At 62.4% G+C, this 23,754-nt stretch overlaps 2 protein-coding genes across 2 annotated transcripts; both read left to right on the top strand.

Moving 5' to 3' along the window:
- Positions 1-1,108: 1,108 nt before the first annotated feature.
- Positions 1,109-9,193, top strand: MST1R (macrophage stimulating 1 receptor). Its single transcript, XM_054166949.1, has 19 exons — positions 1,109-2,466; positions 3,631-3,819; positions 3,900-4,025; positions 4,103-4,273; positions 4,453-4,622; positions 4,714-4,891; positions 4,981-5,126; positions 5,240-5,401; positions 5,725-5,818; positions 5,922-6,149; positions 6,231-6,377; positions 6,451-6,610; positions 6,692-7,096; positions 7,177-7,257; positions 7,358-7,539; positions 7,616-7,725; positions 7,843-8,008; positions 8,351-8,487; positions 8,566-9,193. Exons 1-19 carry the CDS (start codon positions 1,246-1,248, stop codon positions 8,837-8,839), a joined length of 4,347 nt encoding a protein of 1,448 aa, XP_054022924.1. The 5' UTR covers positions 1,109-1,245; the 3' UTR covers positions 8,840-9,193.
- A 6,709-nt stretch (positions 9,194-15,902) lies between these two features.
- CAMKV (CaM kinase like vesicle associated) lies at positions 15,903-23,483 on the top strand. The gene is made up of 11 exons (XM_054166929.1): positions 15,903-16,036; positions 19,185-19,293; positions 20,451-20,582; positions 20,661-20,735; positions 20,815-20,953; positions 21,032-21,152; positions 21,542-21,617; positions 21,699-21,835; positions 21,916-21,994; positions 22,080-22,167; positions 22,350-23,483. The coding sequence occupies exons 2-11, from the start codon at positions 19,199-19,201 to the stop codon at positions 22,776-22,778; spliced, it is 1,371 nt and encodes a 456-aa protein (XP_054022904.1). The 5' UTR covers positions 15,903-16,036; positions 19,185-19,198; the 3' UTR covers positions 22,779-23,483.
- The last annotated feature ends 271 nt before the right edge of the window (positions 23,484-23,754 follow it).

Here is a 23,754-nt window from a genome sequence, read left to right as displayed (position 1 = left end):
AACCCCCGTGCTGAGCCTGTTTGGAAGTGAGGCTTGGAGGTGAGGGGCAAGTGTGATGCCAATGCGGGTGGCTTCAGGGAAGTGGCAATTTCATATATCAGGGTGGCAACAGTCCCTGTGCCATCCATAACAGCGGGGCAGGGGGCTGCAGCAGAAGAGCCAACGTGCCCAGATCCTGCCCCCACCCCGGGGTGCTGGCAGCCACCTCCCAGCCACGGGGATCCTCTGATGGCCACCCAGTTAGTGCTGGGCTGTAGCGGGCACCCGAGGCATTGTGCCAGCCCCGCACCCCGTACCCTCTCTGGACCCTGGCTCCCGGTCGTGTCTCTCCGGGGCACTATGCGCACGCATGCTCGTGCCCCCGGGGTGCCCAGCGATCCTCCGAGCACCTCGGAACGATGCTCCCCTGCGGGGCTGCGTGTGCCAATGCGGGCCTCGGAGAATTCGCGCGGGGCCCGGCTGCAGGGCCCGCCCGTCCCGCCTGGGCCCTCCCCGTCCCACCCCGTCCTGTCCCACCCCGTCCCGTCCCGCCTGCTCTGTGCCGTCCTGGCCCCGCTCCTCCCTGGCACGAAACGGCGGAGCCCGGCAGCGCCCAGGTGAGCTCCCCGCCGCCCGGCTCCGCTTGGCACCGGATCGAGTGGCTCCGGGGAGAGGTGGATGGCGGCAGCCGGATCCAGCGGGAACTCCAGCTGGGGACCGCTCCCGGCCGCGGTGAGCTGGGACGGCGGGGGCGGGGGGGAAGAGGAGGCAGATCTGTGGGTACGTCGGGGTTCTTGCCCCCGGAGAGGCTGGCAGACGACTTGTCCCGGTCCCTTGGGGATCCCCTGTCCCCATTGCTGTCCTGGGGACTGGCAGGGGTCCCCACCGCCAGGGGGTCTTCGGGATCCTTGTTTCCGGAGGGATTTGCAGGAGCCTCCATTCCAGTCCCCAGGAGCGGGGGTCTTGCAGGACAAAGATTCCTCTGGGGGACAGCCACACAGGGCTTGGCTTCACCTCTGCCTGTAGTACTGGGGAAGAGGTTTGGTGGAGGCCATCCTTCCTCTGGCAGCACCCACCATCGCCTGGCTTCAGGGGGCTCTGGCACCTCCTGCGTCATATGCAGCCCAGTCCTTGCCTAACCACAGTGAGTAAACCTCTCTCTCTACTTTATTTTGGCAGATGTGATGGTGACCCTTCTACCATGTGTCCCAGCCCTGCTCGGTGCTGAGCACCGGTGATAGCCACACCCTGGTGGCACCGTGCAGCATGGACCTGTCATGCCGTGTGTGCCTCTTGCTGGCATTTGCCCTGGCCCCACTGCACACCAGCGCCTGGCAGTGCCCTCGCATTCCCTACAGCTCCACCAGGAACTTCTCTGTTCCCTATACCCTGCCCAGCCTCGACACCGGCAGCCCCGTGCAGAACGTAGCCATCTTCACTGACGCCACTGGCCCGGTCGCCGTCTTTGTGGCTGTCCGCAACCGCATCCTGCTAGCAAGTCCCGAGCTGCGCCTGCTCTCCGTCCTTGTCACCGGCCCAGTAGGCAGTGCCCAGTGTGAGATCTGCCACTTGTGCCCAGCCCCTGTGGATGGGCCCAAGGACACAGACAACGTCCTGCTACTGCTGGACCCGCTGGAGCCATGGCTATACAGTTGTGGCACGACACAGCATGGGCTTTGCTACCAGCACCAGCTGGAGGTGCAGGATGGCATGGTGGCCATCACGGCCACTCACTGCCTGTATTCAGCCAGAGGCAACAGCCCTGCATACTGCCCCGACTGCATGGCCAGCCCCTTGGGGACCAGCGCCACTGTGGTGGCCACTTCCTATGCCTCTTTCTTCTACCTCGGTTCCACCATCAACAGCAGTGTGGCAGCACGGTACAGCCCACAGTCAGTGTCCATTCGCAGGCTGAAGGGCACCTTGGATGGCTTTTCAGATGACTTCCAGTGGCTAACGGTACTGCCCCAATACCAGGACAACTACACCATCCACTACGTGCACTCCTTCGCTGATGAGGACCACATCTACTTTCTGACGGTGCAGCCGGACCGTCCGGGCTCGGCAGCATACCACACACGTCTGGTGCGGCTCAGCACCCATGAGCGTGACCTCCGCCACTACCGAGAGCTTGTCCTCGACTGCCGCTTTGAGTCCAAGCGGCGGCGGCGGCGGCGGAGTGGTGAGGAGGACTATGAAAGGGATGTCACCTACAATGTGCTGCAAGCAGCCCACGCTGCCCGCCCTGGTGCCCGCCTGGCTCGCGACCTCGGTATCAATGACACTGACATGGTGCTCTTCGGTGCCTTCGCTGAGAGCCATCCAGAGAGCCGGGTGCCACGAGAGGACTCGGCTGTCTGTGCCTTCCCCCTCCGCCTCATCAACCAGGCCATAGAGGAGGGCATGGAGAAGTGCTGTGGCACTGGGCACCAGCCTCTGCTGCGGGGGCTCAGCTTCTTCCAGCCGGTGGAATACTGCCCACAAAATGTGAGTCCTCCACCCTGCGCCATCCCTGGGAGCTTGGGAATTGGCTGGGACGTGGTTAGGTGGATCTGGGATGCTGGGAAGTGCTGGTAAAGCAGGATTGACAGGAGGGTGGGTTAAGCGTGGGGAGAGTGGCACTGCCCAGGTGTGAGTCAGCCCCACCACCTGCCCATCACTGCCCACTCTGTTTCACCAGCTCTGGCCACACTGAGGTGTCAGTGTGCTGGTGGGGATATGGTTGTTCTCCCCACCCTGTTCTCACCAGAGCTGGGTGCCTCAGACTCACATCCCAGCACACTGCTGCTTGCCGTGCATTGGGCCAGAAGTCCTCAGTGTGGCTGCCTCCACTGTGGCTGTCCCCAGCACCAGGGTTTTGATGGCCACCTTTTCCAGTTGTGGGGGACAGGGAAGACTCAGGGCCTCAGTGCCCAGGGTACTTGGGGTGCACAGCCACTCCCACCTTGCCCCCCAGAGCCGACGCCTTCTCTGGGCAAATAAACCACAGGCGGAAGTGTGGTTTAGTCACTGGGGTTCCGTCTGCTGAAGCCACGGGGCAGGAACACCGTGTCCCAGAAACAAGCCCAGGCATGGCTGGGATGGGGACGAGCGAGTGCCTGGGCAGGGTCCCCTCTGCAGGCAGGGTCCCAACAAGCAACTGTGACATGAACTCGAGTGTTCTCAGCCAGAAGTGGGGCAAGGTGCAGCCAAATCCCCTCCTCTTCCCATCTGGAACAAGCAGCTCACTGCTGCTGACGCACACCACTGGCACAGGCAGCTGGGAGGGAACCATCAGCCCTGAGCTCTGATGGGGTCCTGGTGGGCATGTCCTGGCTCCTGGGGTCCCACTTCAACCCGAGCCCCCTGCTGAGCTTCAAATGCTGGTTAGGGCTGGCTTTGGGATTCCCCACCCTGTGGTGCTGGCACAGATAACCACATCCAGATGGAGTGGGGTGGGAGGCCAGGATCTGACGCTGTGTACACAGGGCCTGTGGGAGGGGCTGTGGATGTGCTCTTCCCCCCAAATTTTTCCAGCTTGGAGACGAAGCTTGTGCAATTCAGTGCTCCCCAGAATACCTTGTGCCTGGAGCTGGCACCCACCCACAAGGGTATGGGAGGGTTGGGGTGCTAGGGCCAGCTTCAAGGCACTCACCCCACACTTGGCTGCAGGTGAACCTCTCAGCCCCAGTGGCCAACACCAGCTGCTGGGACCAGCCCACCCTCATTCCTGCTGCCTCCCATAAGGTGGACCTGTTCAACAGGCAACTGGCCGGTGTCCTACTCACCTCCATCTTCGTCACCGCCCTGGGGGATGTCACCGTGGCCCACTTGGGCACAGTGGAGGGACGCGTCTTGCAGGTGGGATGGGGGTCTGGGTAGGGTGGGGTGCTCACTGTGGCACATGGGGTGTGCTCAACACCTGCTCTGCCCCACGGCAGATGGTGCTCCAGCGCTCCAGCTCCTACCTTCTCACCTTGGCCAACTTCTCCCTGGGGGAGCCAGCGCCAGTGCATGGTGCCATGGGGCTGCAGAGCCACTCAGTGTTCTTTGCAGCCAGTACCAAGGTGAGTGGGGAGTCTGGGTGGCACAGGGTGGGCACTGAGCCCCATATTCCCTGCTTATGTCCACTCTCTGTCCCCAGGTGTGGCGTCTGAATGTCACCGGCCCTGGCTGCCGCCACTTCTCCACGTGCCAGCGCTGCCTACGAGCTGAGCGCTTCATGGGCTGCGGCTGGTGCGGGGATGGGTGCAGACGCCAGCACGAGTGCGTTGGCCCCTGGGTCCAGGACAGCTGCCCGCCCGTCCTCACCGACGTAGGTCTGCGCCACCTTCCCCCCTGCTCCCCACATCTCCTGGGTGCTCAGGCGGGGAGGCAGGTGGCAGATGGATGGTGGGGCCTTTGCACCACCCAGAGACCCCAGAGAAGGGGCTTTCTGGACCCGTGACTGCCAGGCTTTTGGGGCTCAGGCTGACGTCGGCTCCTCTCCCACAGTTCCACCCTCGGACTGCCCCGCTGCGGGGCCGGACGCGGCTGACGCTCTGCGGAATGACCTTCCGCTCGCACCTGGACCCTGACCCGAGCCGCAGACCGGCGGGGGCATACCGGGTGTTGGTGGGACAGCGAGGCTGCACCGTGCTGCCAGCGGAGAGCAAGAGCCACAGGTGTGTGGTGGCGCTGGGCGGGATTACAGCAGCAGAGAGGGGTCTGGCCGTGCCCTGGTCTCTGGGGCTGAGCACTGTCACCACCCCACAGAGCCCTGCCCACCTCTCGCCACAAGGACTTTGTGGATGAGCTGGTGTGCGAGCTGGAGCCAGAGGGCCCAATGGCAGCAGTGGGCTCAGCCGACGTGGTGCTCACTGTGGAGGAACCCGCCAGACCCTCTGGCTTCCGCGTCCATGGCTCAGCCACCCTCCCTGGCTTCTTCTTTGTGGTAAGGCCCCGCACTGGTGGTCACTTGTGGCAGGGATGAAGGGTGGGCTTGGCTCACCCACGCACCCCACTGACCCCATCTCTACCCAGGACCCTCGTGTCAGCGCCCTGCACCCTCCGTTTGGCCCCCGGGGTGGTGGCACCCACCTCTTGCTCCATGGCACCCACCTCTCAGCAGGGAGCAGCTGGCGGGTGATGGTCAACACTTCTGAGTGCCCCCTGACTGTGCAGCCCAGGTACACCCCTGTCCTGCCCCTGCCAGTCATGTGGGGTCCCTGGCACAAGGTCAGTTGTGGAAGTTTTCTTGTGGTCCCAGTGTTCTCTTCAGCCACTGCTACTGTACCCCCAGGCAGGGCGACAGAGTGATCCAATGCACAACACCTGCTGCTGGTGGCCTGGGGACAACCAAGGTGGCCCTGTGGATTGATGGGGAGGAATTTCTGGCCCCCATGACCTTCCAGTACCGCCCTGATCCCTTCGTTTCAGCCATTGTCCCGAGCTGCAGCTATGAGTGAGTGCATGGGCTCTCTTCTTCTGGGGGGGAAAACAGCCCTGGCCTCCCCACCACCCCAGCTGGCCTGGATGAGGTGCTGGGCACTGCATGCACCCCAGGGACCATGTGCACACCAAGGGCTGTGATGACCTTGCGGGCCACATGTGCCCCAGAGGCCATGTGCACCATGGAGACCACATGCACCCCAGTGACCATGTACACCTCAAGGACTGTGTGACCCTTGGGGACTGCATGCACCCTGGGGACTGCATGCACCTCAGGGACCACATGCATCCTGGGGGTCATGCGCACCCTGGGGCCCTGATCCCTGCCCTCCATAGGGGCTCAATTGTCACCATCACTGGCACCCACCTGGACTCAGTATATCGTGCCAAGATCCGCTTTGAAGCCGGTGATGTGAGGACCGAAGCTGCAGTAAGCACCAGGGCAGGAGACTGCTGCCTCTTGGCCCTGCCCTGCCCACCCCTGTTCCCTGGGCACCGTGCTATGCCAGTGCCCAGCATCGCCTTGCCCACAGGAGTGCGAGGACCTGCGAGCAGCAGGGCAGCTGCTGTGCCACAGCCCACCCTTCCCCTTCGAGAGCAACGTGGAGACAGCACCAGGGAACCTGAGCGTGCTGATGGACGGTGCCACCGACCGCTGGCTCTTCCGCCTCCGCTACTACCCCCAGCCCAAGGTGTTCCCCTTGGATCAGGAGGGTGGGCGCCTCCGCCTCAAACCCGGTGACAATGAGATTGAGGTGCATGTACGTGGGGCAGCAGGGTGAGCCTGGCCTGGGGGGTCCCACCCGTGGGACTCCCGGGTTCAGGGTGCTGTGTCTGGGCAGCAACTGGGGCTGGATGCTGTGGCCACGTGCATGAACATCACCATGACAGTGGGAGGCCAGGACTGCCACCCCAACGTGCTGAAGAACGAGGTGACGTGTCGTCTGCCCCGCAAGCTGCGCCTGCCCTCGGCTGGGGCTCCCGTGGAGGTAGGCACCCCTCAGGTTTGGTGACTCACCCTGGTGTCCCCCGTCCTATTCCCACTGAGTCCCTGCTCCCCAGATCTGTGTGAATGGTGTCTGCAAGGCGCTGGGCTGGGTGCTGCCAGCTGCCACCTCGTTGGACCTGGCCACCAGCCTGGCCCTGGGCATCGGGGTCACATTCCTGGTCTGCTGCATCCTGGCTGCCACACTGCTCCGCTGGCACTGGAGGAAGAAGAAGGGTGAGTGCCATGCTCATCAGCCACCCCACTGCCCCCCAACCCCCCTGCCACATCACCCACCCACCCCACCTCTGTCTGCAGGGACAGAGAACCTGGAACTGCTGGCACAGCCTGGCCGCAGCAACCCCCCTGTCACCACCCAACGTGCCGGCGTTGATTATAGGGAGGTGCCAGGTAAGTGGTTGTCATCAGTGGGTGGTGGGTTGCTGGATGCCTGCCCAGCCCTCACCCTGCCTCTGCCTGTCCCTGCAGTGCTGCCCGTGGCAGTCAGCCCCAGCCCAGCGGGACCTCGGGCACGATTCATTGGTGCTGGTGCCAGTGCCAGTGCTGGCGCTGGTGTGGCGGGTGGTGGCTCCCCCATACCACTGCTCAGGACCACATCCTGCTGCCTGGAGGATCTGCGGGCAGAGCTGCTGGAGGAGGTGAAGGACATCCTCATCCCTGAGGAGAGGCTCATCACCCACCGCCACCAGGTCATCGGCAAAGGTGACACCACACACAAATCTGGCTGTGGTATCACCCATTTACCACATGCAGTGCCAGCTTCATGCCACCTGTCTCCACAGGGCACTTTGGTAGTGTCTATCATGGCACCTACATGGACCCACTGCTGGGGGACATCCACTGTGCTGTCAAGTCCCTGCACCGTGAGTAGCACCAGCTCCCGTGGCACAGTCCTGTGGCATGGTCTCGCTGTGTGGTCCCACAGCATGGTGGCAGGGTGCCCCATGGTACTGCTCTTGGCAGGCATCACGGACGTGGAGGAGGTGGAGGAGTTCCTGCGTGAGGGCATCCTCATGAAGAGCTTCCACCACCCCCAGGTGCTCTCGCTGCTGGGGGTGTGCCTGCCCCGCCGTGGGCTGCCCCTCGTCGTCCTGCCGTACATGCGCCACGGGGACCTGCGCCACTTCATCCGTGCCAAGGAACGGGTAGGGAGGTATCCTGGAGCAAGGGGTGGGGGCAGTGGAGGGCCAAGGTCACTCTGTTCACAACTCTGTCCTGCAGAGTCCCACGGTGAAGGACCTTATTGGCTTTGGGCTGCAGGTGGCCCTGGGAATGGAGTACCTGGCCCAGAAGAAGTTTGTGCATCGGGACCTGGCAGCCAGGAACTGCATGTAAGTGTGGCCGTGCCCACCAGACCTCCACCAGGAGGTCTCCCCATATGCCTAGGGATGAGCATGGGGGGTGCTGCCTGTTTGTCTTCCAATCCTCCCCAAAACGGTGTTCCGCAGGCTGGACGAGACGCTGACGGTGAAGGTGGCTGACTTTGGGCTGGCACGGGATGTCTTTGGCAAGGAGTACTACAGCATCCAGCAGCACCGCCACGCCAAGCTGCCAGTCAAGTGGATGGCACTGGAGAGCCTCCAGACTCAAAAATTCACCACCAAGTCAGATGTGGTAGGCACAACCTCCATCCCCATCCCCTGACCCTCAATCCAGGCAACCAGTAACAGAACGAGAGGACACAGTCTCAAGCTGTGCCGGGGGAGGTTTAGGCTGGAGGTGAGGAGAAAGCTCTTCCCAGAAAGAGAGATTGGCCATTGGAATGTGCTGCCCAGGGAGGTGGTGGGGTCAGCATCACTGGTAGTGTTTAAAAAGAGACTGGATGAGGCACTTAGTGCCATGGTTTAGTTGAGTAGATAGTGGTGGGTGATAGATTGGACTGGATGATCTCAAAGGGATTTTCCAACCTGGCTGATCCTGTGATCCCTCCCCCCCGCCCACCTCTCTGCTCCGCAGTGGTCCTTCGGAGTGCTGATGTGGGAGCTGCTGACACGGGGGGCATCGCCGTACCCCGGGGTGGATCCCTATGACATGGCACGCTACCTGCTTCAGGGGAGACGCCTGCCACAGCCTGCCCACTGCCCCAACACGCTGTGAGTGGGGCTGGGTGGTGGCAGGGTGGGGTGGGTTGTCCCAGGGGGTTGCTGGTGCTGACTGGCATGTTGGGGCAGGTATGCAGTGATGCTGAGCTGCTGGGCACCGGCGCCTGAGGAGAGGCCTTCCTTCACGGGGCTGGTGGGCGAGCTGGAGCGTGTCCTGGCCACACTGGAGGGCAAGCACTACGTCAACCTGGCTGTCACCTATGTCAACCTGGAGCGTGGCACCCCCTTCCCTCCTGCCCCCCCAGGGCAGTTGCCTGATGATAAGGATGAGGACAACGAGGAGGAGCAGGAGAAAGAAGAGGAACAGGAGGAAGTAGAGGAGGAAGACACAGCTGTGTGCTGATGGGGTGTCCAGCACACTGGAGACTCCTGGACCCCCATAAACCGTGGGCATGCCTCCTCTAGGAGGGATGCAGTGTGCAGCCAGGTGCTATGGGACGCCTTTCCTATGTGATGGGTGCTGGGAGGCAGCTGGGTGCTGTGGGGTACTCTCCCACGGTTCATCTGGACCATGCTTGGTGCTCCCCAGGATTTGTCCCACACCATGAGGTGCTGTGGGGCTCTGTTCTGAACTGGCTGGACACTGGGAAGTTCAGCCTCACAGGTGAAGCTGTGCCATGGGGTCTGCAGCTCAGTCCCACAGCAGCTGGGTGCTGAGGACCTCAGGCTCAGCCCCACACGGCTTTGCAGTGATGTGGGGCCCCAGTTGAGCCCCAGTGGGTGCCATGGGGTAGCCCATCCCACCCAGGGACCCCATGGGGTTTTGAGCCCTTCGGCTGCTCATTAAAACCTAATTATATTTTTTTCCGAGGCTGAGGCTGTGTCTTTTGGGGATGCTGTGCCCTGTGTTGGCAGTACCCCTGTCCCTGTGTGTGGAAGTCCCTGCCCCAGCTCCTCCCCACTGCCCCGGGGGCATGTGGGTGAGGGTGCACCCACCATTCCCATGCCAGCCACGGGAGGGCACCTTCACACCGGTGCTGGCATGGCCACCCTGGGCGCCAGCCCCCGGTGTCCACCACGCCCGGGCTGTCCTTTGCACCCTCGGTCCCCTTCACTTGGAGGGGGACCCAGGTGCCCAGGAGGTGATGCTGGCACCAAATATTTTTCCTAAAAATCCCCCTCCCTCTCTGAGCTGTGGCTAAATACAGCCCCAGTGGTTCTGCCAGCAGCTCTGCCAGCTGAGGTGGGCTCAAGGCACACATCCCACTGCAAAGCTACAGTGGACTGTGGTGCATGAGAAGGCATGGTGAGCAGTGTGCTCTTGGGCAGGGTGTGATGGTGCCCCTGGGACCCCCCTGCTGGGAGTGTGGGTCATGGTGCCCCTGGTACCAGAGCAGGATGAGTGCACAGGGCATGGGATTACAGTGCCCCTGAGATCATGGTGCCCCTGAGGTGATGGGTTTCTGGGCATGGGATCACAGTGCTGCTGCTGTAATGGAGTGCAGAGCATGGGATTACAGTATCCCTGGCACTGAGTTGCCCATGGGACAATGGCACCCAGGCCATGTGATCACAGTGGCAGACGTGGTGGCACCTAGCTCATCTTACCCCTCTGTGCTGCCTGGCTACCTGGCTGCACAGTGTCATTACCAACCTCTCTTAATTACACCCTAATTGCTTCAGCTGCTGCCAGTGCAGGGAGCAGTGCGGCTGTCAGAGCAGCCCCGGGGCATGACCAGAAGATGGCATTAGGTCTGCCCAGGAGTGGGAAGAGTTGCTGGCCACCCCACCACCCAATGCTTGCTTTGCCCCCCACATGAGCTGGCTTTCTCTGTTCCTATTGCCTTTCTCACACCTGTGAGTAGCTAATCCCGATGAGGAGGACGCTTCCACCCCAGTTTTGGGGCAAAACTGCCCTAGAATGACATGCTGGGAAAGAGGAGGGGATGGATGATGGGCATCACTGCCCTGGTTACACAGCCAGAGCTCAGGATGAGGGCAGGTTTTGCAGATGGGTGGGCAGGGGATTCTCACGGTACATCTAGGGATGTCGAAACCTGTTCTGGCCCCGCGGCCATGGTCAGTTTCACTCCGCAGTCCGGGGCCAGCCGCACGGCACTGGCTTTAAATAAAACCACCTCGGCTGCTCATTAAGCAGTGCCGGGGCCCGGGGCCGCGTCAGCTCCCATCAGCCAAGCTGTCCGTCTCCGACGGCGCCTCGCACCTACACTGCTCTGCCGCCGTGCCCGACAGGGTATTTTTAGCATGCCTAGGTCCTGGCATCCCATAGTCAGAGGGAGATGCCAGGACCACGCCTCTGTTTCTCCATGGTGGGACCACACCAGTCCCCTGGATGGGGTTTTGGGGCGCCCAGTGTGGGTCCCGGCCCTGCCAGTGTGAGGCCAATTGATGCCACTTCAGCTATGCTGCCGAGTTGCTGTGGTAACAGGAAGGGCCTGACACTGTGTGGTTAGGGCTGGGTCAGAAACTGGAGGTGCTGGGGGATGCTGGGTGCTGGGAGTACAGCCAAGATGTCCAGCTAGGGAACCACCAGCAGCCAGGATGCAGGGAGGGAGGGAAGGATGGATGGATGGATGGATGGATGGATGGATGGATGGATGGATGGACGGACAGACAGGCACTCTGGTTGTTGCCCTCCTCAGCACAGGGCAGGGTGACTGCCAGGGGCTGTACTTGGGTAGTGGCTGTGTGGCAAGCCTCCTGTCCTGTGACATGAGGGGTGGTCTCAGGGGCACACCATGGGAGTGGGGCTGCCAGTGCCCCACAGTGCGGTGGCACAGCCAACTACTTGTTAGCTGAGGAGGCTTGTGTGGTTATGGTGCGTAATGAGGGCCCTTGCCTTTGACTGCTCCCCCCGCCACAAATGTGCTTGCAGAGATGACAGATTTCATGCTAATACGATTTTATCCTGCCCTAATTACGCTGCAGGAGGTGAGGAGTGAGCGCCCAGCCTTCAACACTGTGGGCTGGCAAATGCCCACCCCTGCATGCTCCTGCCCACCCCTGCCAGCCAGGATGGGCACTGGTGCTGCACACACTACCATGGCACAGGGGAAGGGCAGGGTGACCTCACAGGGTGGCATCTCACACAACACTCGCCTCCCCTGCCCCAACTGGGAGGTGTCTCAGAGGTGCTGTCCAGGTGTGCACCCAAGGTTGGGCACCAGGTAAGTGGCATCTGAGGGTGCTGCATGGCTGGGTGTGGTTGGTGGAGCTGTGAGCATATGCGGCCATGCCATGGCATGCCATGCTGTGCCATGTTGTGCCGTGCCATGCCCACCCACCCTGGCTGCAGCAGAGCAGCCAGCATCCCACTCCACAACGGCACCTTGCACACACAGCACTTTAAATGTTTTATTTGGGGAAAGTGCTGTCGTTAGCAGGGATTAATTATTAAAATCACAGCCATCTATAAAACATGAGTGGCCATGCGTGGGGCTGCGGGCACACAGGCAGAACCGTCCACGGTCCTGCTGCTGGCGGCGCCTGGGGACATGCTGCAAGAGCCTTTCCCAGTGCCGCCGCAACGACACCTGGCACCACTGGAGGTTTGGGGCTCCTTGCAGCAAAGAGAATGCAGAGGCTGGGTGCGGGCAGGGCATGCCGCCCAGGCGGGCAACCTGTCCTGTTGCCTCCGCTGCAGACCCTGGGCAGCCGGGCTGGGGGCTGCACTGGAGACAGACAAAACTGGGCCAAACCAGCGTCTGAGTAGAGCGGTGGTCCCCGGCGCCAGCCGGCCCGGTAAGAGGTGGCAGGAGGCAGCCGGCAGCACCGAGCTGTTTTTAGCGGCTGCCGGCGCGGCGGGGAGCGGGCGTGAAGAGCGGCGGCCGTGCCAGTTTTAGAAACCAGCAAGTTTTGCTAATGATGCCAGCAAGTGGCGGGGGAGGGGCTGCCTGCACCCTGTCACCCCACACCCCAGCCGCCAGCCCTGTCCTCTCCACATGATTCTGGCACCCACATCTGGGTGGTGCACAGCCCAGGGTACCCTGACACCTGTCTGGGGCTGTGCTGACCCCTGGGGAGCTGATGGCCAGATTTAGTAGCCACTGGGGAGCTCTGATGGGGCCCTTGTGGAGATTTGGTAGCCCCATTGGACCTCTGTGGGATCCTGGGGAACTCCATTGGCCCCTGTGGAGCTTTAGTGGGATTCTTGGGGAGCTTTGGTAGCCCTTAGGGATCTTTGACAGCCCCTGTGGAGCCTTGGTGGTCCTTCGGGAGTTCTGCTGGCCCTCAAGCAGCTCTGATGGCCCCTAAGGAGTCTTCATTTAAGCTAAAGCCTTCCAGCCTCAAAGACACAGCTTTTTCTGACCCTGAAATAGCTGCTGCCCTTGGTCTAGGAGGCTTGCCCCATCTCAGCACCTGGTCAGGACTTGTGCCAGCCACATCCCTGGCATTTTCCTGGGGGCTGATTCCCTCCTGGCAAGGATCCCCACTCCATCTGCATGTGAAACTCCTTGTCCTAAGCAGCCTCCCTGTGCCCTGGTCCCCACAGCTTCGGGTACTGTCCCAGGGAGACTGTCGGGAGGCCAAGGGGCAGAGGTACACAGCTTTGTGTTTTGTGTTAATGTCCCATCATCATCATCAACACAGGGAGAAATCACACCAGGGGCAGGCAGTGGTGCCCAGCTAGATGGAGGGTGGTCCCACCCTCACCCACAGCTTGGTCACCAACTGGGACAGGCTGGAGGAGCTTCTACCAGGCACATCTTCCACTGGGAGCTGGATGTCTGCCCCAATGAAGGGACAGTGCTGGCTGCAGATGCCCCACTTTTTCCCACTGCCAACCTGGAAAAGGTGGCCAAGCTGCTCTTGGAGGGCTCTGTGATGCCAGCCATGCTAGTGCTGCCCTGCTTGCTGCCTACTCCTACAGCCACACTGCCAGTGTGGTGGGTACACTGCAGCATGTCCTGTGCAGTGAGATTGTGGGGAGTCTACACACTGTCCCATACTACCTTCTGCCTGGATGTGGCCACCTCCCTTGACACCTGACAGGGCACACGGGTGCCACAGAATGCCCATGGAGAGTGTGGCCCCAACATCGTGCCACCCTGCTGCTGCTGACCCCAGTGAAGGGCCAGCAGTGGTGGTGGGTGGCTGCAATCCCTTTCATTGTGCTCTCCCCTCCCTGAAGCCCCCCGAAAGGGGGGCTGGGGTTTATTTGGCCCCGTTGCCAGGCCGACGCACAATTATCTCTGATTGCCTGGCGGTTGCCATGGCGATGGTGAGCACGCAGGGATGCAGTGCCACGTGGTGCTTGAGTCACGGACACGCTGCGCCCCCCCTGCACCCCACCACACCCCCCCACGTCTACCCCATCACTAGTTTTGCCAGGCTGGGCTGGCCCCAGACCCCCTGCTTCTGCCTGGGACAGAGGGGGAGGGCCAGGTGTCCCCTACCCCATGTTCTCCTGCCATAGGCAAAGGGGTACAGTCAGGTGCCCTACCCCAGGCAGAGAGGTGCCAGCTGGGTGCCCTGTTTCTAGCAGCCCCGCTTCAGGCAGCCCAGGCCTGCTCCCTGCAGGGGTCCTGTGGAAAACGTCAACCTAAATCAGCCATGTCACCTTGCTCCCAGCTCTGGGCTGACTGTGGGGCAGTGGGAATAGTGATGTGTATGGAAGTGCATGGAGCAGTGGGTGCATGGAGCGGTGCATGCACTGGGGCAGTGGGTGCAGAGGGAAGCAAGTACAGGGTGGTGGGTGCACAGAGTGGTGGGTGCACAGGATGGAGTGGGGCAGGGCATATAGAACAAATGGCATTGAGCTCAGTGGAACCAAAACCCCAAAACGGGACACAAAATGGCTCAAGATCTGAACCAAAGCCAAGGCCAGGAGAGGGCTGAGTGGACAGTGGCAGGATCCTGGGACGGTTCTGCTGGGGCTGGAGGCTGGTGCCAGGGGGTGATGAGCACAGGCCAGGCTGAGGGGCACTAGAGGAGCACTGCCCATCCCTCAGGCAGTCCCAGGCCATGCTGGGTGCCTGCTGGGTAATTGTGAGTTACGGTCCAGGTTCCCGCGAGGTGCAAAGATTAATAACTGTGCCATGCTGCTGCCAGCTGCTATGATTAAACTCTTGATTAGAAGCTCCAGCTCCAGTGTCCTGCTAATTCCCCGGCTCTAAACACCGTTAATTACCCAGTGCGGGTGGCAGTGGGCTTGGGGTTTGCAGGGCTCTGTGCCACGCAAGAGATGGATGGAGGGAGTGCCCCAAGCTGCCTCTGCTTTGGGGTGCTGGCTGTCAAGAGAGGAGATGCTGGTTTAGGGCATGGGACCCTGGTGTCCGCTTTCCATGGGCTTGCCCTACCTTGGCTCAGGGGGCTGTGGGTCACAGGAGAGGAGGACCACATTCCTCTGGCAGCTCAGGACAAGGCAGGCGGGATGGCTTTGGGGAGCTGGAGTTTAGTGGGTGCAGGGGTGGGAGGGGAGAGGTTTGCAGCTCGGAAGCAGCACCATATGGACTGCAAATGCCAGCGCGCAGCCGTTGGGAGGTTCTGCACACGTGGCTGCGTTGCATGAGGAGCAAGGTGCTCCGGGGCTTGGCAAAGGGGCCGGGGACTCTGCTGTGCTTCCAGGGCTCTGCTGCCCACCCTGGACTGCAGCCAGTACTAAGGGTATGAAGGTGGCAAATATCTTGCCCTTTTCTTGCCTCTTGGCCTGAGTCATGGGGCACAGAGAGTCCCTGTGGGAGTGAGAAGGGCCTTTGGCCCTGAAGCTTTGGAAGGACAAGGGAAGTTGCCTGGTTCCCACAGGATCACAGTGCAGAGGCTGGGCCATGTGTCCACCTACATCTTCTTGGCATCCTTTAGTGTCCTGAGGAGACAGACACCTGACACTGAGTCCACACTTGGCACTGCTAATAACCTGTTCTCATCCCACCCCATTCTGTCCCATCCTAACTCACCCCTCTCATCGCAGCGCATCCACTCCACCCTACTCCACCCTATTCCATCTCATCTCATCCAATCCCATCCCATTTTATACTATTCTGTTTCATCCTATCCCCTCCACTCCATACCACTCTCTGATACTATGCCACCCCACCACATCCCATGCCATCCCATCCCATCCTATCCATCCCCTTGCACTCACTCCATGCCATGCCATGCTATGCCATGCCATGCCATCCTATCCGTCCCCTCACACTCATCCCATCCCATCCCATTCCGTCCCGTCCCATAAACCCTACTCCATCTCATCTCATCCCACCCGACCCGGTCCCCGTGTCGCGGCAGTGTCCCAGCCCGGTTTCGGTGACATCCCCACCCCGGGGTCACGTCCCGGCCACCCCGTCCCCACCGGTGCCCCGACGGGCGGGGCTCGAAGTTCGGTGGTGACGTTAGGGACGAGGCGGGGCTGGATGGGGGCTGGGCCCTGCGGTCCCGCCCTCCCCCCCCCCCCCCCCAACTTGCCGCGCCGGGCGCGCGGGGCCGCGCCGCGACGGACCGACGGTTCGGCTCGGCTCGGCTCGGCTCCGCTCCTCACCGCACCGGCCTCGCGCGGGAGGGAGAGACGGAGGGGCGTGCGGCCCCCTCCGAGTGGCGGCCCCGGGCCGCGGCCCCCCTTTGCGGTCGGAGAGGCGTGCAGGTGAGCGCGGCACCGCGCCGGGACTGCCCCGAGCCGGAACGAGCCGAGCCGAGTCGTGCCGTGCCGTGCTGTGGGCAAGGGGAGGCCGCGCCCGGGGTGGGGGGGCTGCTGGGATTTGGCACTTCTTGGGCCGGGACTGCCCCCCTACTCTTCCCCCAACACCTTCCCCATCCTGGTGGCCTGGGACACTACGGCGGGGCTGTGACCGGGGCCGTGTCCTCCCCGACGGCTGCCCTCTACCTCCCCGTCCCCACCGGCATTCCGCGACCCGCAGATCCCGAGCCCCGACGGGCACCGACGAGCTGCCGGAGCCCGGTTCCCCCCCGCACCTCCTCTCTCGCTCCCCCCCGGGGCCGCCCCCGCCACCAACGCGGAGCCTGAAGAACCTGGTTGGCCCCCGTGGCGGGGGCTGCCGGGGACCTTCGCCCCGCCAAGCATCCCCTCCCGGGCCCCTGCCCCGCTCTCCCGCAGTCCCGCTGCCGCATCGCTCCGGGCCGGCCCCGGCCGAGCCGTCCCCTGCGGTGCCCGGCCCGGGGCTGCACCCCCTCCCACCAGGGCTCCCCCAGTCTTGCCTCTGCCCCAGCCCCAGCCAAAGGGCTCCTACGGGCAGCGTGGGGCTGGCGCAGCCTCCTCCGCCTCCCGCTGCCTGCCCGCTGCCTGCTCGCTGCCTGTCCGCTGCCCGCACCATCCGTATTCCTGTCCATCCCGGCCCCGCTGCGTTGTGCCCCTCCCCGCTACATCCTTCCCCCGGGATGTGGGGGGCGGGATGGCAGCGGGCTCCCCCTGCACAAGATACGTCCAGGCGGCTGCAGGTGAAAGCGGGGCAGGTGATGGAGCACTGACTGGTGGCACCCCACACCATGGGGCAGAGCCAGAGTTCGGGGTGCCGGGGGGCCCCGCCGGGGAGGGATGCACCGCTGCGTCATCCCTCCGTGCTGTCCGCACCCTGCCACCCACTTCCCCGCTATTGTCTTACACCCGCTGTTGCTTCTGCTCCCAAATTAGCTGCTTTGGGGGGGAACGCACTGATTGAGTGTGGGTGCCAGCACAGCATCCAACCTCCCCTCCCTGGCACCCCAGCGAGTCAGCACTCACCCTTCACTCACTGTTTACCTGGGTGCCCCTGCCACAGTAGGGCTGTTCTCACCTTTGGGGTGCAGGTGCTGGCACTAATGTGGGGCTTGATTCCAGGCTGCCTTGTGGGGTACCCCAGGTACGCTGACCAGCCTGGGGCAGGGGAGGATGCTGGTACTCAGCTCTGGTATGATGGGTGCCTGCTAAACCAACGGGGACTGATTTTATGAGTGCAGATTAGCTGAGCGCTCACAGAGGCAGCAATAAAATCCCAATATATCATCCCACCCAGGTCCCCTTCCCGGCTAATGCTGGCATCACGCCGCTGGCGCTGGCAGCCTGCCCACCTGCCTGCAGGCCAGCCCTGCCTTTGCTGGCCTGTGACACCAAGCCTGCCACCATGCCGGTGGCTGTCAGGACAGCCCTTGACCCCCTCTGCTTGGGCACTGTGACATGTGAGATCCAGCATCGTGTGGCACAGGGACACAGAGGTGACAGGCAGGGCAGCTTTGCCTGGGAAGCTGTTGGGATGAGCTGAATGTGGGCTGGCAAGCTTCTCTTGGTCTGTGGTACAGGGAAGGGAATCCCATGAGTGCTCTGCTTCTCTTTCGGGAGTGGGTGCACCGTGAGTGGGATGGGGATGGATGCTCTTGTCCGATGTGGGCTTTCCTGGCAGGAGGGTGCCCAGGTGTCACATGAGCTGGGCACATCCACCCTGTGGGCATCATTCTGGCAGATATGGAGGCAAATCAAGTCTAAGGGATAGGGGCAGGAAGGAGCACCCCCCCCCCATTCTTTGGCTCGCTGCACCCACATTCCACACAGATTTAGGGTCAAGGACCCCAGGGAACACTTAGGTGCCTGCCTTGGGTGCTTCAGGGATGACCAGCATCGTCCTGGGTCCCGTGCAGCAGAGCCAGCACCATGCACCCGCAGGTGGGTCGGATGCTGCCGGTCCCTGCCTGTCCCTGCCCCCTCTGAAGGATGTGCCGCTTTCTGCATCTCCAGCTCCCATTGCCATAGCAACAGGCTCGGAGCTTGGGTACCCGCGATGCCGGCTCCCGCATCCCGTGCTGCCATCCTGCCCGCAGCCCGTGCTGCTGGGCCCTGAGCACTACTGGCACAGTATGGCATGGCACAGTGCAGCATGGTGTTTCAGGAGCCTTAGCAGTGGGCAGGGGGTGCCTGCAGCATTGTGCCAGCATTCCGGCATTGAGTCCTGCTCAGGCCTGTCTGAGAGGGCTGGCAGGGCTCAGGCAGCTCTTTCTCCCTCTGAGCCACCACAAAATAATGTTAGTTGAAACTTCCTCCCAGTAATGGGGTGGGAAAGAGAAAAAATCACTTAATGGAACCAAGTTCTTGGTGGGAAGCTTGTGAGCAGGCTCAGGTTTCAAAGGGTTCCCGGTGGGAAAGCAAGAGGCAAAACAATTCCTAAAAGGCTGGAGGAGCTGATGCATGCTGGGGCCAGTATCTTACCTGCTGTTGGTGACAGAAGGGCCAGCACCACCAAACTGCAGTGTCCATCTCCCTTGTACTGCCAAACCGCAGTGCCCACATGCCCAGTGCTGTGGTGGGACTGTCCAGCCTGGTAGGGGATAGGGAGCTGAGGCTGGTGTCACTCACTGCATGTATGATGGGGTGTGGCGACTCCTCATCCGGGCAAACCTCAGCTACAGAAATGTCACTACGTGTCCAAACTGGGCTGAGAAACAGGAAAGGGTCCATCCACATTTGTTTGCCTCTGCAGCGCGTGCTCTGGGCTCTGCGCTAGCCCTGGCAACTTCATAAAGCATTAATGATACACAAAAGAGGGCTGGAGGGGCTGGTTTGCATCACGCTGGTGACCCGAGCCCAGGCAGAGCGACTGTGCGCCACGGGGATGGCCGCACGTCGGTGGGGCTGGGCACATGGTGACTTGCGGCAGCCGGGGAGCAGGAGCAGCCGTTGCGCTTCGTCAGGGTTTACGTTAATTAGGGCGGCTTGGGGCGGAGGGGGAGGGAGGGAGAGGATTGTGAAGGGGGGGGATGTGCTGACGAGGCTCTGGGGTGCTCACTGCCTCTCCCTGCCCTGCCAGCACCGGGCCCTGCGATGCCGTTTGGTTGTGTGACACTGGGAGACAAGAAAGATTATAACCAGCCGTCCGAGGTGACCGACAGATATGACCTGGGCCAGGTCATCAAAACGTGAGTTAGTCCCTCTCTGGCTCTGGGGGTGCCCCAAGCACCCTAACCGCTTGCATGCACCAGGCTGGGGGGTGGCACCATGCTGCCTGCAGGGGCTTTCAGGGTGTCAGTCCCCAGCTGGGACAGGCAGGGTGCATTTTGGAGTGACTGTCCTCTAATTATTCCCTCCCATAGGTGGGTACTGGGGGGTATTCAATACTGGGGCAGAGGCGGGCAGCAAGGTTTCTTGGCAGCTCCCTGTGTCCCTTCCTTCTTCCCCCAAGATCCGTGGTCTTACAGCAGTTTCACACAGTCCCAGCTCCCCTGGGAAGCAGGAAGGCTCTGCCCCAGCAAAGGAAAGGGCACTTGTCATTTGGAGGGGAGCAGAGCAATGCTGCTTCCCCTCAACTTCCATCACTGTGTTGGGGAAACCATTAGGAAGCACTCTGCAAAATGAAGCCCTCAGACCAACTAAGAGTGGTTTGGCCCAAAAAAAATATGCTCCAGAAATTTTTCTGTTGGCCTCCAGAACATCTGGAACCACTTGACTGTAGGTTATGCCTACAGTAGGCATAGTAGGCATGGTAGGGTCATAGTGGATAGTGGTGGGGACCTTTTGGGTGCTCTCAGAGCTTTGTTCTGCTTTCCATGCAGAGCAGCTCCCCTGCATCGGGGGCAGCGGCCATGAGGATTTCAGCTCAGCCGGGGGATTGGGAAGCCAAAGGCTCTGCTGGACTGGTCCTGGGGCTCCCATGCAGTTCCAGCCTGGCCAATGGGCTCAAACTCCATTAATAATAGAACAGAAATATTACAGCAACCATCCCCCCTTCTTTCTTCCCAACCATAGCACTCACACTGAAGTGAGGGTGTACCATTGCTCTGCCTCAGCACAAGCAGCTTCATTGATGGGTCCTACCCTACCTGCCATGGGAAGAGGACTTTTTAGTCAGCACGTTTCCCTCCCTTTCTTATCAGTTACTTTATTCCATATCTATTCCTTCTCACTGCCTTCCCCCCCCCCCGCCATGGAGATATGGAGATACTTCTGGCCACAGCTTCTGTCCACCCCATCGCATCTCTCCTGGGTTGAAGGGGGGGTTCTGGTGAGCCTGGGGACCACCTGAGTGCCCTGAATTTGGCAGTCCCTGGTGGGGTGACAGCTGTAGGCACCCTTGCAGGGAGGAGTTCTGTGAAATCTTCCGGGCCAAGGAGAAGACGACAGGGAAGCTGTACACCTGCAAGAAGTTTCTGAAGCGGGACGGGCGGAAAGTGCGGAAGGCAGCCAAAAACGAGATCATCATCCTCAAAATGTGAGTGCCAGGGCTGGAGGGGCTCCTGTGCTGCCAAGCAAAATGGAGACCCCTGCCCATGACCCTGTCTCTCCATAGGGTGAAGCACCCCAACATCCTGCAGCTGGTGGACGTCTACATCACCCGCAAGGAATATTTCATCTTCCTGGAGCTGTAAGTTTGGGGTTTGCAGGGGGGGCTGGCTGAGGGCACCCCTGCTGTGGGGGTGTCTCAGCAAAGCTGCTGTTGGCAGGGCCACTGGCCGGGAGGTCTTTGACTGGATCCTGGACCAGGGCTACTATTCAGAGAAGGACACTAGCAACGTCATCCGGCAAGTGCTGGAGGCCGTTGCTTACCTGCACTCACTCAAGATTGTCCACAGGAACCTCAAGGTGGGTGGTGGTGGGGTGGGACCACCCATGGGTGCTGCGTGCCCTGCCCCCTGGCACTCATGACCCTCGTGCTGTCAGCTGGAGAATCTGGTGTACTATAACCGTCTGAAGAACTCCAAGATCGTTATCAGTGATTTCCACCTGGCCAAGTTGGAGAACGGACTTATCAAAGAGCCCTGTGGCACCCCTGAGTACCTGGGTGGGTGAGAGCCATCTGGGCCTGCATGCAAGGGTGGGTGGCGCTGCTGAAATCCCAGCATGTCCCTCCTGATGCTCCCCACCACCCTGGGAACTGGTCCTGGGGATTCCCATTCGGTCCCTCCTGATGGTCATGGGTGCTCCTGCTGGGTCTGCCATGCTCCGCGTTGCTCCAGGGTTGACCCTGGGTCTTCCCAGCGGGTTCCTCCCATTCCAAATCACCCCAGGGGCTGATCCCAGGTGTTCCTGGTGGGTCCCTCTCACTCCCCCTCACCCTAAGGCTTATCCTGGGTGCTCCCAGTGGGTCCCTCTAACTCCTCATCACTGTGAGGGTGAGGGGCTGGGGGGGGTGGAGATCCCGGAGCAGGGCTGCTCTCCTGTCACCCACAGCTCCGGAGGTGGTGGGACGGCAGCGGTACGGGCGGCCAGTGGACTGCTGGGCCATTGGTGTCATCATGTACATCCTGTGAGTGTGGGACAAGGGACAGGGTGGCCACAGCAGGCTGGGGGCTGAGGGCCAGGCTGAGTCCCCTGCCCTGTCCCCCAGCCTCTCAGGGAATCCCCCCTTCTACGAGGAGGCAGATGAGGATGACTATGAGAACCATGACAAGAACCTCTTCCGCAAAATCCTGGCAGGAGACTATGAGTTTGACCCACCATACTGGGATGACATCTCACAGGCGGGTGAGCCCCATGCCGGGGGGACACACACGGGGTCCCATGTTGTTCCCCCCTGGTGCTGACTTCTCCACCCTGTACCCCAGCCAAGGAGCTGGTGACACGCCTGATGGAGGTGGAGCAGGACCAGAGAATCACGGCGGAAGAGGCCATCTCCCACGAGTGGTGAGGGGTGGAGGTGGTGGGAGTGGGGCTGGGGGGCAGGGTGGGGGGGAAGCTCGTGGGTGGTCCTCAACCCTCTTTTCCCCAGGATCTCTGGCAATGCTGCCTCTGACAAGAACATCAAGGATGGTGTCTGTGCACAGATCGAGAAGAACTTTGCCCGAGCCAAGTGGAAGGTGGGTGTGGGGCCCCTGTGCCTCAGTTTTCCCTCTCAGCTGAGCCCATTCCCCCATCACGGTGGGGGCTGCCAGTCCCTGCTAGCCCCCAACAGGAGTTCCCGGTGGGGGACCCGATGCCCCTGTGAGGGGCCCAGGTCAGCAGAGTGCCCACACCCCGCGGCCGCCGCCTCTCCCAACAGAAAGCCGTGCGAGTGACCACGCTCATGAAGCGCCTTCGGGCGCCCGAGCAGACGGAGACGGCCTCTGCCCCGGCCCCGGCCTCGGCCCCGGCCTCGGCCCCGGCCCCGGCCTCGGCCTCGGCCTCGGCCCCGGCCCCGGCCTCGGCCCCGGCCCCGGCCCCGGCCGCTACCACTGCCACCACCGCTACCACCGCCGTCACCGCTGCTTCCAACGCTGCCACCGCCGCTTCCAACGCTGCCACCGCCGCCGCCGCCACCGAAGCCACCGCCGCCACGGACACTGCGGCCCCCGCGGCCTCGAGCACTCCGCCCGCCGCCGCGCAGACCCCGGCCCCCGCCACGCCTCCTGCCACCACGTGTAACGGGGACGGGGCTGCCACCACCGCGGCTGCCGCCCCCACCGAGGCCCCTGGCGAGCAGACCGGCTGAGCGGTGGTGGTCCTTGCGCCCCCTCTCTGTACATAGCCCCCGGCATGGTTTCCCCCCGCCCCGCACCCCCGCCTGCATCCCCTTTTCTACGTGCCCCGACGGAGAGCCGGCCGCGGGGCAGAGCCCTGCATGGAGCCCGTCCTCCCCGGCACCCCCCGGCCCTCACCCGGCTCCCTCGGTGGCTTTGCCGGTCGGTCTGCCCCCCGCACCCCTGCTGCTCTCTCAGTCTGTCCCTTGCCACTGTCCCTACCCCTGGGGATGCCCAGAGATACGGGGCAGTTCCCCCCGGCCACACCCCGCAGGGCTTGGGGGGTGTCGTGCGAGGTCCCCTGGGACACGCGTGCATGTGCGGGACTGCAGGTGGGGTCTGCGCGGGGCGGTGGGGGTCCCCGACACCCTTCTCCGACCCGGGGCCCCGGGGGGATGCACGTTGGAGGGAGGGGGGGAGGGTGCAACGGGGCCCCCCCTCCCGGGGGTAGCCACACAGCCCCCCCAATGCCTCATGTCTGGAGGATCCCAAATGTAGTGTCCCCCCGGTGCCTACCCTTTGTGGTCCCCGCTTCCCTCCCTCGCAGCTGCATGCCTGCAGGGCCGGCTCTGCCTGAGGCTGCCGCCGGCACCCCGTAAGCCCGCGCCCCCTCCACACTGTATCTCTGGCAAATAAAGACCCCGCTGAGGACAAACTGAGACAGCACCAGCGCCGCCTGCCCTGTCTCTCTGTGGGGCCCCGGGTGCCGGTATCTGCCTCCCATACTGGGGACACATGGCGCGGCTGCCGGGGCTGAGTGAGGCGCGGCTGCCCGGGAAGGCTCGAGGCGACACTGCTGCTCTGGCAGTAAGGGCGGCGGAGCGGTGCGGCACCTCGTCCCGGCCAGCCCCTGGGCCGGAGCTTCGCGACCCAGCTGCCGTTGCCAGGCTTCAAGACACACGCCCACAGGGCCAGGGAGGCGCGGAGCCGCGCCCACGCCCCGCCCAC

The sequence above is a fragment of the Dryobates pubescens genome, chromosome 1, assembly GCF_014839835.1.
Source record: "Dryobates pubescens isolate bDryPub1 chromosome 1, bDryPub1.pri, whole genome shotgun sequence".
NCBI lineage: Eukaryota > Metazoa > Chordata > Aves > Piciformes > Picidae > Dryobates > Dryobates pubescens.
The sequence above is the reverse complement of the archived record's forward strand: the minus strand, read 5'-3'. Positions and strand labels throughout refer to the sequence as shown.

Bases quoted from the DNA above. Each gene is read 5' to 3' on its own strand.
- MST1R (XM_054166949.1), top strand. From the start codon at position 1,246: ATGGACCTGTCATGCCGTGTGTGCCTCTTGCTGGCATTTGCCCTGGCC. The intron at 4,623-4,713 runs GTGTGTGGTGGC...ACCACCCCACAG, and splicing joins GCGGAGAGCAAGAGCCACAG to AGCCCTGCCCACCTCTCGCC. The intron at 7,726-7,842 runs GTAAGTGTGGCC...GGTGTTCCGCAG, and splicing joins CTGGCAGCCAGGAACTGCAT to GCTGGACGAGACGCTGACGG.
- CAMKV (XM_054166929.1), top strand. From the start codon at position 19,199: ATGCCGTTTGGTTGTGTGACACTGGGAGACAAGAAAGATTATAACCAG. The intron at 20,583-20,660 runs GTGAGTGCCAGG...GTCTCTCCATAG, and splicing joins GAGATCATCATCCTCAAAAT to GGTGAAGCACCCCAACATCC. The intron at 20,736-20,814 runs GTAAGTTTGGGG...TGCTGTTGGCAG, and splicing joins TATTTCATCTTCCTGGAGCT to GGCCACTGGCCGGGAGGTCT.